The sequence below is a fragment of the Ochotona curzoniae genome, unplaced genomic scaffold (genome assembly GCF_017591425.1).
Source record: "Ochotona curzoniae isolate NIBS_2020 unplaced genomic scaffold, NIBS_Ocur_1.0 contig_3520, whole genome shotgun sequence".
Lineage (NCBI taxonomy): Eukaryota > Metazoa > Chordata > Mammalia > Lagomorpha > Ochotonidae > Ochotona > Ochotona curzoniae.
Genome location: NW_024465894.1, coordinates 32,949,004 through 32,966,801, shown reverse-complemented (window position 1 = coordinate 32,966,801; position 17,798 = coordinate 32,949,004). Strand labels below are relative to the sequence as shown.

At 51.9% G+C, this 17,798-nt stretch overlaps 1 protein-coding gene across 1 annotated transcript in view; it reads right to left on the bottom strand.

The window, feature by feature from the left end:
* NINL (ninein like) overlaps positions 1-13,921 on the bottom strand; it is a 49,759-nt gene extending 35,838 nt beyond the window's left edge. Inside the window, exons 1-6 of the mRNA XM_040981028.1 lie at positions 13,742-13,921; positions 8,813-8,909; positions 7,913-7,924; positions 5,306-5,466; positions 3,693-3,759; positions 562-752 (exon numbers count right to left, since the gene is read on the bottom strand). Coding sequence (XP_040836962.1) covers positions 562-752; positions 3,693-3,759; positions 5,306-5,466; positions 7,913-7,924; positions 8,813-8,909; positions 13,742-13,921 — 708 coding nt within the window. The remainder of the gene's footprint in view (positions 1-561; positions 753-3,692; positions 3,760-5,305; positions 5,467-7,912; positions 7,925-8,812; positions 8,910-13,741) is intronic.
* Positions 13,922-17,798: the final 3,877 nt, after the last annotated feature.

Below are 17,798 nucleotides of genomic sequence, written 5' to 3'. Positions count from 1 at the left end.
CTGAATGAAAGCCACAACTCCTCAGCTCTGGTTCACCTCCTGGTGCCTGTGAGGGCACTGTGTGTTTCTTGTCCCAACTCACACTGTCTGGGCCCCACCCAGATGTGTCTCCCTAAGGACTCCCCTCTCTCTACAAGTGGGCGTCCCCTGAACTTCCTCATTCCACAGATGCTCATTCAGACCCTCAGGAAGTGGATGCTCTAAGCGTGCCCGGGCAGCATAGGGCCTGATGTGGGTGCAGGTTGGACAAGGGCGTTGATGCAGTAAGGCTTGCCACATCACAGCAGCAGGGATGGCGGCACACAGGCCGGCTCAGAGGTGCTGTGCTTCGGGCTGGTTGGTAGAATGCAGGAGAGCAGGGGAGAGAAGCTTCAGAAAGCGTCAGACGTGCCCCCGGAGCAGGGACTGGGCTGAGCATGCCTGCTCTCTAGCAGCCTGGGGCTGGAGCTATGGCAGAAGCCCTGGGAACCCGCCCACGGGTACAGACAGCAGAGCAACGGGGTTGAATTGCTGTGTAGGAGTGGCCACTCAGAGGGGGGCTGGCCACCCTCGGCCCCTTACCTCTGTGTCCAGCGTTCGGAGACCAATGCTCTGGCAGACCACAGCCAGCTCCTGCCGGCTCAAGTGGCCACTGCTGCCCACACCCAGCTTGTCCCAGATGGCTCGCACCTGGCTTTCAGGGCTGTCCAAGGAGGGGCTGCAGGATTTCTGAGAGCTCCCCAAAATCTCGGAACCCCAGGCTTCCAGGTGGCCTGAAGCAAGAGGGAAGTTTATGGTTAAACCCTGATACATACACAATGTAGTCTTCAGCCTTCACATGAAGTGATCCTGCAGCAACAGGATGAACCTGCGGCTCATCACTCTGCCTTTTATCATTATTTTTTTTAAAGATTTATTTATTTATTGGAAAGGCAGATATACAGAGAGGAGGAGAGACAGAGAGGAAGATCTCCCGTCTGATGATTCACTCCCCAAGTGAGCACAACGGCCGATGCTATGCCAATCCAAAGCCAAGATCCAGGAACTTCTTCCAGGTCTCCCATATGGGTGCAGGGTTACAAAGCTTTGGGCTGTCCTCGACTGCTTTCCCAGGCCACAAGCAGGGAGCTGGATGGGAAGTGGAGTTGCCGGGATTAGAACCGGCGCCCGTATGGGATCCCGGGTGCGTTCAAGGCGAGGACTTAGCCGCTAGGCCACACCGTTGGGCCCACTCTTTGCTTTTGAAAGACAGAGTTGCAGAGAGAGGACAGAGAGCGTGAGGAGGGGACACAGGAGAGGAGAGATGGGGATGGGAGGGGAGAGGAGAGAAAGGGATGGGAGAGGAGGGAAAGGAGGAGGAGAGCAGAGAAAAGGAGGGGATGGGGGGAGGGAGAGAGAGAATGAATATCTTCTTCATCTCTTAGTTCACAATCCCCAGAGCTGGGCCAGGCTAAAGCCAGCTCACAGGAACTTCATCCAGGTCAATCACAAGGGGCCCGAGCAGTGAGGATATATCCTGCTGCTTTTCCAGGCGCACCTGCAGCAAGCCAGATCTGATGTGGAACAGCCAGAAGTCAAACCAGCGTCCGTGAGCTGACAGCACCGAGGGCAGAAGCTTGACTGCCTGCGCCACAACACCAGCCCTAACGGAGGACATTATTCTAGGTGAAAGGGACCAGACACAAAGACAAAACTGCAAGAGAGCATTTAGATGTGGGACCTAAAACAGTGCAACTCGTAGTAACGAAGATGAGAAAGAGGGGAGCAGAGGGCTGGGGGTGCAGGAGAGCGAGATGCTAGACAAGGGGCGAGCCCTCAGCTGTCGGAGGAGCGAATCCTGGAGCCCGAGGTATGGCCGGAGACTGCAGAAACTGACCCTGGGGCTTAACCCACCTCAGACAGAGAATATTTAAAACAAAACAAAACAAAACTCACATCTGGACAGAACAGGCACCAGATTTTTCTGGTCATTATTCCCCAAACAGCATAGTCTGAAGATTATTTGCAGAGCAAAAATGTATGAAAGATGAGAATTCACCTAGAGACGACAGAGTGCACAGGAAGGTGGGCTCAATGTGTGTCCACACTGTGCTGCCACACAGAAGAGACCTGAATCGTCACGGATTGTGGTGGCCAAGAGGTGGCAGGGTGGGGAGGGAGTGCGAAGGGCAACCCCTGGTGAGGAGCAGCTGCATGGCACTGAGCACCGGAGACCCGTTCAAGTGTTCTTGTCACACACGTGAAGGGACAGATGTGCTCGTTACTGCATTGAGATGAACAACTCAGAGCATGCCAACAGCTGCACGGCACACCTTAACCTGCCGACCATCCTCAACAGTCAGACGCAACGACCACAGGCACACCTTAACCTGCCGACCATCCTCAACAGTCAGACACAACAACCACACTGTACACCTTAACCTGCCGACCATCCTCAACAGTCAGACCCAATGACCACATGCACACCTTAACCTGCTGACCACTCCTCAGTCAGACGCAACGACCACACTGCACTCCTTAACCTGCCGACCATCCTGAACAATCAGACCCAACGACCACACTGCACACCTTAGCCTTACAACCATTCCTCAGCCAGATCCCATGTTCCAGGTTTAATCATTGTGGGAACCACATCAGCACTGTCCACCGACAGCTGGACAGAGAGCTGAACAGACGGACAGATGGGAGTCACACTGTGTCTATACTGTGTGGTGCTGGCGCACAGCTCTGCGCAGCACACTTCTTTCACTCTATGTTGGCAAATTTTCTTTTCTTGTTTAAAATTTTCATTTATTTAGGAGGGAAGAAGGGAAATAGATAGGAGAAAAGAGATAAAAGAGAGAGAAGCGTGTCCATCCACCAGCTTATTCTTCAAATGCCTATAGGTGCCAGGGCTGGACCAGGCCAAAATGGGAGCTCCAGCACTTCTGGTTCAGCTTCCTGTGGATGTGCCTTCTGAGAGAAGCAGGTGACAGCTCAAGCACTTGAGTCCCACTCAAGATGGGAGACTCCACTTAGGTCCTGGGCTGCTGGCTCCTGACTTGGCTGTGGTGGGCATTTAGGGGAATCAATCAGCAGACAGAAGATCTCCATCTCTCCTGCCTTTCAAATAAAGTGAAGATAAATACATTTTTTTTAAAAGAAGTCTCTATCCATGAGAGAAGCAAGTCATGTGTGTGCTCCCCAGGCAGATGCTACATCAGATACACAGGCACCTGCTGCTGTCCCAAGGCTGGGTCTGGCAGATGGCCCCACAGGCAGCTTAGTCCACTTCCCCACACTGTGCAGGGACCTGGCCACGTGCTGCAGCTGCCACACCCACCTCCTACCCCCTGTCTGAAGCACAGATAAAGACCCTAGTGGGCAAGGCGATCTGTCATATCAAGAACCAAGCTGTGCCCAGGACTGGCCCTTTAGGGAGGAGGTACAGGGTAGCCCTAGAAGTGATGAGGCTGAGTAGAGCCTTCTGGTCTGAGACTCCAGAGTCACACCCAGCAGCTGGGGTAGGGAGGCAGTGGCAGAAGCAGCCTCTGCCTGGGATCTGACCACAGAGGATGCTGAAGGCGGAGGGAACACCTCGCAGCTGTGATGATCACATCTGTCCACCCCAGAGAAGGGGCCCACCTGGGAAACCAGCCACGGCATGTGTTTCCCAGACGCAGTGGCTGTGCACCCTACCCAGCCAGTTCCTGCAGGAGGGGCCACCATGTTACCTCGTGCTTCAAGCAGCTCATTCCGAGGCTCCTGAGCACTCTCCGTGTCTTCATCTGACTTGATGCTCTGTGGGAGGACGTGAAGAGAAGGACATGAAGGCGCGTAACATGTCGTGGCAGACAGAGCACCAGGAGCCAACAGGATGGGGCGTTTCCTTGAGGGCCAGGCATCTGAGGACACCCACCAGACCTCTGGGGTGCAGGCCCTGTCACACACTGCGCCCCTCTCAGATGCACACAGGGACAGACTTGTCTAGGTCCATGCTCGGGGCTCAACATAAACCAGTGTCATCAAAGAATGACCTCAGCTTGGACAGTGAACGGGGCTGGCCCTGGAGCTGCATGCCAGCCAGTCCCAGCACCAGCACTGCTCTCTGCACTGTTCCTCAGTGTCCACACGTCCAGCAACCACACAGAGGCCAGGAGCGGCGCTCTGCTCCTCCAGGGTGCCCTGGGACAGCAAATGCCTGACTCCGAGGTGGCCTCTGCCCGCTTGCACCCGAGAGAGCATAGGCAGGGCTACGAGGAAATGTGTGGTGGAACCAAGCCCTCCCATCTCAGCGGCCCGCGTAGCCAATCAGAACCAGGTGCTGATCATGGAAGAAGCACCTGGGTGACTAGGACTGTGAACCAGTGGCAAAGAGAATCAACCCAACTGACAGACCAAGGGCGGCCCTGTGTGCATGCAGGTGTCAGGGTCAAGGACTCGAGGGGAGGCATGGCAACAACCAAGATGCAGGACAAGAAGCCTAATTTAAACAGAGGATCAAAAGGGGGTATCCTAAGCTTGCTGGGAGGCCTGGGAGAAAACAGACACTCAGGTTGCAAGCCAGGCTTATTTTCCTTCTATCTGTTTGCAGAACACATCTGTTTGCCTCCTCTGTTCAAGGTATCAGCTAATCAACAGTGAGGCCCCAGAGCTGTCTTAGTTTTGGATGCAGCGCCCGCTGCACCTTGTAACAGCAGGAACCAGGGGCCTTCTGAGGTCGTTGCCTAACTTGCAAGCCATGGACCTGCCCCATGGATGTACCTCCTTACACACACACCGTAGGGCTCTGCCCCCAGCTTCCACCCGCCATGGATGGCTCAGGAGGGCTGGGGAGCATGCAACAACTCACCGAGTCCCAGGAGGTGGCTGGCTCATATTTAGTATGTCATAACACGCGAGCCTTGGCATATGCTGAGAATTGAGGCAACAGGGACCACGGTTGTGCACACTTAACTGAAAGGCTGTAGCTAAAAGGCACCTTGCCGTTTCTGTCCTGGGCACATGAAAATCGCCTCTCACATAGACGGGCAAGCGGTGGAGGAGAGGCAGGAGGGAGAGAAGACAAGAACGGAGGTGCAGGTGCTCTACTCTCGAGACTTGAAGACACCCCATGGTAGGATTATCCTGTTCGTGATGAGACCTCAAACAAGTGGAGATGCGATGTTAGTGGGTGATGGGAGCCCATGCTACGGAGACTTACTGTGCCCAGGAATGCCTATCACTGCTGCGCGCGCGCACACACACACACACACCCTTGGTGATAAAGTGGCATGAATCATGATGAAACAAAACATTTATTCCCCCAATGCTGGTGAGCTGGGGAAGGAAGCAATGGTTGACCCACCTCCACGCTTTCCAGAGAGGCAGAACGCTGGAGCTGGCTCTTCAAGTTGCCCTTGGCCTGCGGTTCAGGTACACATTTGGCGTCTGTCACAGGGTCCCAGAGCTCGGGCTGGCTCCGGCGGCCGTACCATTTAGAGCCGTTCATGTACTTCGGAGGGACAGCTGGAAGGAGAACGAGAGATTTGCTGGTGGAGCCTTGGGAGTCACTCTGTACTCCGGCATGCTGAGACACCATGGCCTGGAAAACCACAGGAAACTGTGAACTCAGCTGTACTCTGGCCCAGGCTGGACGTCTGAGACAGCAGGGCGTTCTCAAGTTGAAGTGTCTATATAAACATGCTTAAAAGTCTATTTATTTTAATTTAAAAGACAGATTTACAGAGACAAGGAGAGACAGAGAAAGATCTTCCACCTGTTGGTTCACTCCCCAAATGGCTGCAATGGCTAGAGCTGAGCCGATCTGAAGCCAGGAGGTGAGAGAGAGGGTGTGTGTGACACTGTGTGTGTGTGCGTGAAAGAGAGAGAGAGAGTGAGGGAAGGCATCTGTGATGTGTGTGTGTGAGTGTGTGCGTGAGTGGGAAAGTGAGGGAAAGGCAGGTACCTGTGAGTGAGTGAGAGAGAAGGGCAGGCACCTGTGAGCATGTGTGTGTTGGGGAGGGCAGGCACCTGTGTGTGTGTGTGTGTATGTGTGTGTGTGTGTAAAGACATCTTTACCCAGAAGTTTTCACTTGTCTCCATCAGGGAAACAAGGTTGGGGAGAAGAGTACACACACAGCCCATCAGAACAGCGACAGCAGTGGTGGAGGAATGGGTAATGCCCAAAGTGGTCAGGCCTCCCTTCAGGGGGGGAGCACCCAAATCCTGGCCCGGAGTCCCTTTAGCTCACTGCAGAGGGCACAGGAGGTGCAGCAGCCATTGGGAGGGGTAGTTCACCGCCAACAGAAGCTTTCTACATCTGCTGGGGCCTCAATGTGTAAATTATTACAGAAAAGGTGTGACCATGCCCTGATCTCAAATGCACTGACTTACACCTTCAACATCGGTCTGGAAGAACAGAATGACAGGGATGTGGGGTCGCTCTTCAAAACCTGGGACATGTGTTCCTTCCATAGGCACTCCCCAGGCATGCATGGGTTGAGGGACAGGCCATGTGGTCCATCACGGGCACTCCCCAGGCATGAGGGACAGGCCCTGTGGTCCATCACGGCCACTCCCCCAGGCAAGCACAGCGACAGGGACAGGCCATGTGATCCATCATGGACCTTCCCCCAGGCATGCACAGGGTGAGGGACAGGGACAGGCCATGTGATCCATCACGGGCACTCCCCAGGCATGAGGGACAGGCCATGTGGCCCATCATGAGCACTCCCCAGGCATGCACAGGGTGAGGGACAGGCCATGTGGTCCCTCACAGGCACTCCCCAGGAATGAAGGACAGGCCATTTGGTCCATCATGGACATTCCCCCAGGCATGGACAGGGACAGTCCATGTGGTCAATCACAGGCACTCCCCCATGTATGTACAGGTTGAGGGACAGGCCATGTGGTCCATCACGGTCACTCCCCAGGCATGCACAGGTTGATGGTCAGGGACAGGCCATGTGGTCCATCATGGGTGCTCCCCCAGCATGCACAGGGTGAGGGACAGGGATAGGGTTGGGACACACACAGGTGACAGGGACAGGCAGGTCTGACACAAGATTAAAAGCACTGAGCTGAGGGGCAGGGGCACGTGAAACAAATGCAAGCTCAGGGAGCACAGGCAGCGGTTGTTCTGCGCTCGGTGGGGCATGGTGGGGTCAGCCCTTCTGAATGTGGAGTGGGTGTGTGGAGGGGACAGGAACAAGCCCTCCAGCACAAGGGGGTCTCAGGTGGGGCTAGGTGAGGAAAACTCAGCAATTCTAACTCGAGAAAAAGACAAAGCTGCAACTGGTGAAAAAGAGCACAGTTCTAACTCGGCTGCTGATTTTGCTGGAAGAACTAAGAACGCATCCTGCAAAATGGACATGAGTTCAAAGTCAGAGGTACCATGTGGCAGGTGGGACGCCCCAGATTCTCTGGCACTGCCACCTTCCTTCCTAAGGCAATCTGGTGTCCATGGTCGTGCTGCCAACACCTGTGAGTTCAGGAAGGTAATGCCACACATGTCTTAAAGAATTCATGAGAGACAAAGGCACGCAGGATTCCTCTGGGCTGCTGCAGAAGGGGACTGGCGGTGCCAGGTGCCCTGGACCCACGAAGTCAGTGAGGGGTGTAAGAGGTGCATGGGAGGGCACCAGAAGCAGCCAGCAGAAGGAGGGAGCCCACCACAGGGCAGCCAAGGGCTCACGGGGTTCCACCATGGCGCATCCAATGGCTCACCGGTAGAAGGGGTCCCACCATAGTGCATCCCACAGGTGGAAGACCAGGATTGAAATCCCAGCTCCTGCTCTGACTGGGACTGTGTGTGCTGCAGCGCTGCTGGGAGGTGTTGGGGTTGGGGGGCACTGCCATGCAGTATGGATCCATGCCTCAAAGTGCGTGCGTTCCAGGAGCAGCAGGCACAGGGCATGACCACCACCCACAAGCCTGCTGTCTGCCAGGATCTGAAGCAGCACGAGGCACTCACCAGTGTCAGCTGCTCCATCGTCCTGGACTCGCAGCTGGCAGGACCCTGAGTCTGAACAAACCTCCTCTCTGTACAAGTGAAACCAATCTCAAGTATTCTATTGTAGCAACAGACAAGAGAGCAAAATACCAACTGCTTCCTAACTGTGGGCAAGTCTCTTCCCACCTCAGCCCATTTCTTCATCTGACTAGCAGGTGCAATGTCCTTTGATGTTTCCTTCTCCGACCCCAGCCATGCAACCCCTCCTGGCCAGGACCTGTATAGCACTAGCTAACTGTGGGACGCAGTAAAGTGACCACACAAGTCACCGGGAACAGTCACTCCTGGGAGTGCTCCGCCATCACCCTCCACTTCTTACTCGATCCACCTGCCCCAAGGGGGACTCCCTCCAGCCTCACAGTCTTGTGCCAACTCCCATCAGTTCAGGAAGGTAAGCGGCTGCCTGCATCTTACAGGATGTGTGAGAGACAAAGCCAGTCCGGTTTGCCTAGGTTGATTGTCCCTGCACCTGAGCCCAGGACCAAGGCCAAGTGACTGATCCCTGAGAACGCCACCAGCCCCATTTCTGCAACGGACTCCCATCACTCACAGTGGCACAGCACATCACCGTTGTGACCAACCAGACTGCAGGGCTGGCCTGGGCCAGCCTGCGTGCCACACTCAGAGAACCACCTGTGCTGTACTCTTAATTCTCACTCCCCCACAACCATGGGCTCATAACCTTATAGTGCAGGCGGAACACCTGCTGTTACTGTATTTCACTACAAGTAAGGAGCTGACAGGAGAAGAAACCCAGCTGGGCAGAGACAGAGATGAAGCCAGAATTGAGTTTTCTGACCTGCGCGGCCGTTCTCCAAAGGCCAGCACGTCCACACCAAGGAAAGCCCGAGCTCATCTCACCTGATTCTACAGAGCTGCCCTCTTCGTCCGAAGGGTCGGCACCAGCCCCTGACGCCAGCACGGCCACAAAGCCCGCCTTAAACTCCTCGAAGTTCACCTACAGAAACGGAAGGGATCACACACGTTGAGCTCCTTCAGCCTTTGGGACTTTGTTCCCAGATGGAGGCATCTACTGTTGCCTTTTGATCCAGAGCACTGGGTAAAAGAACATTAAGAAACAAAGCAGTAAACACCATTCGTAATTTTATTAAAAATTAAGTATGGGGCTGATGTTGTGGGCAGCGAGTTAACTTGCTGCTAGGGTGCCACACCGGAATGTCAGCTTAAGTCCTAGCAGTTTCACGCTTTTTTCTTTTGTTTAATGTATTCCCTTACTTCAATAATAATACGTAGGCCATGCTATCACCATGGAATTTAAGTTCAGGTTAGACAAGAGAATTTCACAAGTGCAACAATATATTCTGTGGCATATCAAAGTCTGTATATAATGTCTGGCCAATAGCTTGCTCATAAACTATTCATCACCTCTTATATGTAATTTAATGTTTATGAGTCTTACACAAGAGAGCATCCTATACCCATTTAAAAAGTGTAAACTTACCTTTGTCTTGACCAGTTAAAATGTAAGTTTCAATTTGAAGATGCCATTGAAAAGTTATTCTAGTATAACAGCAGCACAAATACAATTCTGCAATGACAAAAGAGCTAACCTGGAATCCCTAAATTAGTCTTGCTTCTACAGGTGTGATTCTGAAATAGATACTGCCGTAGAGCTATCAGACAAGTTTTTGTTTATACACACATTCAGTTGTGGGAGGACTTCTAAGCTCCACGAACTTTTAAAAAAGTTCTTCAAGAGACAACTAGCCCTAAAAACGGAAATAATCAACCAGCCTATTGGGCAGGCAGAAAAAAAAAAAGTTAATCAACTGGGGCGGTGTTCTCTGTAGTAATTTAATCACCAAAGTTTAAGAAGGGGGACACAAATGTAACACTGTGTTACCCCGGCTCCCCCATTAGTGCTAGTCACAGATAAGTGCGACATCAGGCAAACTACGCCTACAAGGGGGTCAAGGTTCAAACTACCACGTGTTACAGTCTAAACTTGCTCAAACTATTTTTGACACACAACGTAATGGCAATATGAGATGTCTAAATTAAATGAAAATCTCCAACAGAGCCAAGCAGGCATCTTTTCTTCTGAGGTGCAGGTTTTGCGCAATAGCCAGTACCAGCAGTCACTGCTCCTGCAACAGAGCCCTGAGCTGCCCCGTGCATGGGGGTCAGGTGGAGGGGCCTTTGAGCATTCTCCCTGCTTCTCTGTTTGTACAACATTGCTGTAAACCTGCCAGTGCAATGGGGACAAATGGTCCCTCTGGATGTTCAGATAAGCTTAGCTGCCTGGTCTTCATCATACGAAGAAAAACATCTGTGGTGGTTGACCTAGCGATTGCTTAAAGAATCTTTCGACAGTTAAAATAGCTCACACATGCCAACCACCTTCTTGCAGGTCCACTCTGATGCAGCTCGAAGAAGGCAGCAAAGGATGCTCCAAATGCTTGGGCACAGCCACCCACATGGGAGACCTTGGAGGGAACCCCTGATTCCCGACTTCAGCCTTGTGCAGCCATGGCTGCATGGTCTTTCATGGAGTAAGCCAGAAAATGTAAGATCTTTCTTGCCTTACCGTCATTTTACCTTCTAAATAAACTTGTGTCCTGGCTGCTCTGCCACTTCCATCCAGCTTTGGGCTGTCCTCGACTGCTTTCCCAGGCCACAAGCAGAGAGCTGGATGGAAAGCAGGGCTGCCGGGATATGAACCGGTGCCCACTTGTGATCCCAGTGCATGCAAGGTAAGAATTTTAACCACTCAGGCTACCATGTTGGGCCCTAATTTTACATATTTTGAAGGATTTATTTATTCTATTTGGAAAGTCAGATATATAGACAGAGACAGACATCCTCCACCCACTGGTTCACTACCCAAGATGGTCACAATGGCCAGTGTTGGCCCATGTGAAGCTGGGAGCCAGGAGTTATTTTCTGAGTCTCATACGCAGGTATACGGGTCAAAGGATTTGGACCATCCTCTAATACCTTCTTAAGATATCAGCAGGGGGCCCGGCGTGGTGGCGCAAGTGGTTAAAGGTCCTCGCCTTGCACGCCCGGGATCCCATATGGGTGCCGGTTCTAATCCCGGCAGCCCCACTTCCCTTCCAGCTCCCTGCCTGTGGCCTGGGAAAGCAGTCGAGGACAGCCCAAAGCTTTGGGACCCTGCACCTGCATGGGAGACCCGGAAGAGGCTCCTGGCTTCGGATCGGCATAGTATCGGCCCGTTGCGCTCACTTGGGGAGTGAATCATCGGACGGAAGATCTTCCTCTCTGTCTCTCCTCTCTGTATATCTGCCTTTCCAATGAAAAAATAATAAAAATAAATCTTTAAAAAGATATCAGCAGGGAACTGGATGGAAAGTGGGGCAGCCGGGTCATGAACTAGCACCCATATGGGATGCTGGCACCTGTAGGTGGAGAAATAGCTTGTTGAGCCACCATGCTGGCCTCAGAATTATTATTTTTTTTTGTAATAATTTCCAGTTTTACTCCTTCGGCTAAGAGAGTCAGAGGTAGTTGGAGGTTTATATTTCTGTTTTTAATAGTTATTTCATGAAGAGCTTAAACTATTTCCATTGCCAATAAAGCTGGTTGCAAATTCATTGGCTTTTCTAAATGCAAATCAATATTCTTTGTGTGTATGAAACATAAATGTTCATTTAAAATATGCATAAGCAAAAAATAAAATAAAACGTTAACCACACAGAAACAGGCGATCGCATTGTTGGGTATAAACACATGCAGTCTAAACCAGTGTTCACATGGGACGCCAGTGCTGGTGGCAGAGGACTAGCTTGCTATGCCACCACACTGGCCCTAAGTTTACAACTTTTGGTCTCCCATCAGAGGTCATTTCCATCTATTTTAAAGTTCAGATTCTACAATTTCCTGTTCTTGATAATGCTAACTCTTAGTTTGTCTAGCATGCTTTTTATTTTACTTTTATTCTTACAGAACGGTGGCAACAACTCTCATGCCCATTTAAACCAAATGGATAAATTGTGAGGCAGTTACCCAATGATGCACGATAATGACAGACAGCAAACCACTAGCAGATAAGAAAACGTGAATGGATCACAGAAGCGAAATATTGAGTAGGAAGCCAACGTGGCGTGTGTGTATGCGTGTGTGCACACACGTACGAATCGAAAGGCAGCCTTACGGGGAGACAAAGATCTGCCAAGCACTGCTTTACTCGCCAAATGGCTGCCACGGGCGAGGCCAAGCAGAAGGCAGGAGTCCATCTGGGTCTCCCACGGGAGTGGCAGGGCTTCCAGCACTTGGGTCATCTACTGTTGCCTTTCCAGAGCGTTAGCAGGGAGCTGCAATGGAAGTGAGGACGCCAGGACTCGAGCCAACACCTTTGCGGGATGATGATACCACAGGCGGCAGACGGAGGCTTACTGTGCTATGCCACAACACTGTCCCCTGTACTACACACTTCTATTTGCTCAAAGGTCAGAAATAGACGTATCCATGGTGCTAGTGTGAGTGGGAGTTAACTGTTGGTGGGAAAGAGAACTAAAACAGACCCAAAGGGAGTCAGGTCTGAAAAGACTTCCCAAATCTGACAAAGAACTTCAAAAGCTTTCTGAAAAGTAGAGAACTGGTGCAAAATATTTTCAGAATTCCTAGTTTTCCTGTCAGAGATCTGGCTTCGGCCTGATCCAGCCCTGCCTGTTGCAGACATTCGAAGCACGAACCAATGGGTGGACGGTCTCTCTCTGTCTCTCCACCCTTCAATGAAATCAATCAAGCCTTTTCATGTAACAACATTCATGTCCATGAGGATCTGTGGGATGGGCATAGCCACTAGAGGCTTGGAAATTACATATGCTTAAAATACACGAATAAGTAGATAAACAGAGTGTTGGTGAGTTACAGATATGCCTTTTGTTTACCTAAGTCCCAAACAGAATTCCCAAGAACATCAAAGACCCATCTGTTCTCTGGCGCATTCTAAGAAGGCAGGAAGGAGACAGGGCCGGCACAGCCCCTCTCCCACAGGTGGGAGCAGTACTTCCTGGGGGGGGGGGGAGGCGGACAGCTCCCTGCCATGCAAGCAGAGGAGAGACAATGGGTGGGGCCACCTGGCGACCCCCACAGGCCAGCATGAGGGATGGAGCAGGGGCTGTGCTTAGTTTTGCACAAGGGCCAATGCAAGGACACATACTGGCTGCTGTTTTTTTTCCACATGAAATGGAAGGAGTTCATGACATCCTGAGGACAAAGGCGCCTCCTTCCGAGTTCAGGTGAGCAACAACAGCCCTAGCCTGTGCACTGACATGTTCAGGTCTGGGTCCTGGGGGAACAGTGGGGTGCTCTGACTGCTCATGCAGGTCACCACGACCTAGAGGTTATCACTCCTGACGACCTTGAATTTCCTGGAGGAAACTATCCTCCAAGCTCACATCATCCATCTGCCAGATGAACCAGGGGAAAACCTCTGAACTTGCAGATCCTTTGTGCTGGATGAATTTCAAGCTGTGGACCCTCTCAGCAAATCTGTCCTGGAGGTGCCAGGAAGGAGCTGTGCTGTACCAGTGAACCCCAGATCCAGCCTATGCGTCTGTGACCCACAGGGCCACCATCAGCACCAAGCCCCTCTCCACCCTACTCCACTGCAGCATCTCCTGGAGGAACCAAGTAGAACCGACCTCTGGCAGCTCCTACACTACATGGCAAAGCCTTCTGGGGAAACTCAGTCTGTGGGCACAGAGCAGGTCAGCCCACCTCCCGGCAGCTGTGCTTCTTCACACAGCCTTGTCTGCTGCCCGCTGGGCCCGGGGCAGGGCCTCCTGGTCGTGCGGTACCCACCCTGGCGAAGGGGTCACTGCCAAAGAACGTCTGCAGGAGCAGAGGCAGCTGCTTTTCCAGCTGAAGCTTCCGGCAGAGTTGGGTCAGCTCGTCCCGGTCCAGGAAGCCTGTGCCTGTCGTGTCGCAGCTGCTGTAGACTGCTCGCAGCTGCACGATGTAGTGGTTCTCCTCTGCCTCCATCCCATAGCACGCTGCTGGGAACAAGGGAAAGGAGAGACATCAGGACTCATCCTGCCACCCTGGCACACTGCCACCCTGGCACACTGCCACCCTGCTGGGGCATGCAGGCCTGTGCTGACATTGAGTTCCTGCAGGATCTGGAGGGGCCGGGCAGGACGCAGCCCCACCTTAGCAGCTAAGCTCAGAGCAGTCACAGGAAGCATGGGAAAGAACCATCACAAGACCAACATTTCTTTATAATGTTAGAAGTAATTTAGGAAAAAGTGCAAAAAGATGACAAAGGAGGACCCGGCAGCTTGGCCTAGCGGCTAAAGTCCTTGCCTTGAACACGCCAGGATCCCATATGGGCACCGATTCTAATCCTGGCGGCCCCACTTCCCATCCAGCTCCCTGCTTGTGGCCTGGGAAAGCAGTCGAGGACGGCCCAAGGCTTTGGGCCCCTGCACCCATGTGGGAGACCGGGAAGAGGTTCCTGGTTCCCAGCTTCGGACCGGCGCAAGCACCAGCCGTTGAGCTCACTTGGGGAGTGAATCAATGGAGAGAAGATCTTCCTCTCTGTCTCTCCAACTTTGTAATAAAAATAAATACTAAAATCTTAAAAAAAAAAAAAGATGACAAAGGAAACCAGAATTGCCTTCAGTTCTGTCTGCTAACATGTATTACTAACACTGTGATAAACACATGTTTTAATTTTTCAGCATTTATGTACACACACATATGCACACATACACAACAAGCAACACCCCAGGCTCCTGTTTCAGAGCTCCCATCAGCCATCTACGGGATCCTGGGCAAATCCCGTCCTGGAATTTCCCCCTTTCCCTTTAGCTCTAACAAACTCAAGTATCTCTCTGAGCTCCCCCCCTTAAGACAGAAGTTCTCTTTCTTACAATTGCATTAAATGATGTGCTTACAGGAAAGCACAAGGGGTTGCTGCTGTGGCAGAGCAGGGAAAGCCAACATCTCCCCATGGAGCCAGTTTTGTCCCTGGCTGCTCTGCCTTGGGTTAGCTCCCTGTCAATGGGACTGGGAAAGCAGCAGCAGAAAGTCCAAGTGCCTAGACCCCTGGAGCCATGTGGGGGACCCTGGATGAAGCTCCTGGCTTCTGCTGGCCTGGGCTGGATGTTGTTACCATCTGGGGTACGGCAGCAAATGGAAGATCTGTCTCTCCTTCTCTGAAACTCTTTCAAATAAGTAAACAAAATAGATAAACAAAGAAAAGGAATAATAGTAGTTTCAGTAAAAATAGACAAAAGAGGTTAAAATATGCACAATTGTGCAAAACTGCTCCCCCTCACACACAGATCCTATCCACCAGGGTGGAACTATCAAGCCCAGAGCCTTCAGGGTTCCCTGGGGCCACTACAAGGAGGCCTCCCCCTGCCTGGGGAAGGGAATTCGCCTACAGCCAAGGGACGTGAACCTGTTCTCATCAAGGCTGGCTACTCCTTGGACTCAGAGAGCTAGACACAAACCAACAGGCAAGCTTACCAGAGCTTTATTGTGCAAGGACATGGAAGAAAGAAACTAAATGTCCCAGAACAGAAGACTAGTTTGTGTAATTATAGGGTATTTCTATGACAGGTCAACAGCCTGAGTAATCCACTGTTGAAACTTTAACAGCCTGGGAGGTGTTCTTGTTAAGTGCCAGTGCAGGAGAAAAACTTTGTATTATTATCAGCTTACTCACTCATGGGTCCTTTTATGTGTAATAGCTAATTCATGCCTCAGAACAATTCCATCAGAAGCTTGTACTGCACTAACATAGATTTGTTTAAAAATGTTAAAATACGTTAAAATGGAAAGAATGTTTTCCTAGTTATGAGCATTTATATCCTAACTCATGATTTACATTTTCAAAAATTTTATGAGCAGAGCAATTTGATAAACCTACACGTGTTACTAAGACATGAAACAGACCGAAGTCCTGAGGTGTTAGGCTAGCGCGTTCTGTGCGCGCCCGTATGTGTACTCATAAAATGGCGATCTCCAATGACTCAGCTTGTCACATAGGTACAAGAACTAAGGCACCATTCTACAAACAGGAGTAAGGAAGCCACCAGAGAGGGGCCCGACTCAGACTCGCACGGGGGTTGGAATCTAGGAAAACCTGCCTGCTCATCTCCTTCCCTCAGCACACAGATGGCATCTTCCCAAAGGCATCTCTTATGGAGGGGAACTCACTGGACCTTGAATTATACACCTGCTGATAAGATCTGAAACCAGCCAGAGTCCTCCCTGGGAGTCAATATTCCAGTTCCTGATCTCTCATGCAGGACAGGTGTATATGGAAGGGACCTGCCCAATAACCCTGTGTGGGTGTGTGCTGTTGGCACATCAAGGGAGCCGGGTGAGGCCAGCGGTGGGCACCCACCCTTCCATTCTGATCATCTTGAAACAATGAATGAACAGGGAAGCTAACAGTAGGTCAGAAAGCATACTACATCATTTCTCTAGGTCAACAGCTTTAAGACTGTACGTCTCGCTTTACCAGCTCACTCAATTCTTGGGTCGAGAACCTTCCTGTGAGACCTATATAAAATTTGAATATTTGCAAATGTTGCCTGATTTGTTTGACATGTTTGAGGATGGCTCACCTACAGGGGCAACCAAGATTAGGCCAGGTTGTAGTACCTGCTGGCATCCATGTGGGTCAGGTCTTGGGGCAGGCCAGGCTGGGCCAGTTCATAAAACCCATTGGCACATCTGAGAACCAGAATGGGTCGGGCACCAACACGAGCCAGTTCACATTAGGGCCTGGACTGGGGACTGCCTGGGCTGGCCTAGGCTGCAACACCTACCAGCAGAATGAGCTGGAACTGGGGACAGATCAGGCCTGGCCAGGCTATAGCACCACTAGAAAATGCTGAGGTGAGGCAGGCCATGTTGGCCTGGGCTGCAACACTGGGCCCCAGTACATGTGAGACCAGAGGGAGGGGGAATGGAGGGTGTGAGCCTGGTAGGGGGCCTGTGGGGACTCCTCTGCTGGGACACTGTTCACAATGGTGAGAAAGAATAGGGACTAGGGACAGATGAGGCCAGGTAGGGCTACAACACCTATTAGCCTGCATGGGAACTGGGTTAGGGTGTTTCCACCAGTACATTCATGAGCCAGAGAAAGGGTAGACTGGTTGGACTTTGCTGCAGCATCTGCTGGCAAGTGCTGAGAATGGGGGCAAACCCCGTCAAGCCAGGCCGCAGAACCACTTGGACAGTGCAAGATCCAGGACTGGGAGAAGATCCAGTAGGGAAATTGTGGGCACCTCTCTGATGGGCTGCAGCCCCCATCGGTGAACATGAGAACTAGGGCTGGGGGTAGGCCTGGCTAGACAGGCGGTAGCACCCACTGGCATGACTGTGGGCTGGATGGCGAGGCCAATTGGGCGAGCTAGGCTTCAACACCCTCTGATATGTAGGAGAGCTGAATGGGATGTGGGACAGACAGGACTAGTCTGCTGCACATACTGGCAAGCACAGGAGCGAGGACTGAAGGCAGCCCTGGTAGGGGTGATTTGGGATCACTCTGACCAGGCTGCAGTTCCCAATGGTGCACATGAGAGCAGAGTGTTTGGTGGGCAGGACTGGGTTGGGCTGCATCATCGATTGATGGGGCTGGAAACACAAGTCGATCCATCAATTGCAACTACCAGTCTGTGCGTAGGTTGATGTGGGTGACGGACTAAGTGAAACCATACTGGCTAGCACACACAGGAGTCAGGTCTGGGATCACCTCAGATGAAGTTTCTTTGGGGATCTCCCAACTGAACCACTGGATTCAGAGCTCCAATAGGAGCTATTGTCTGATCATGGAGTGCATGATCCTCAGTGGCTCAGACGGAGCAGTGGATGGCATACCCAGATGCATGTAGGGGATAAG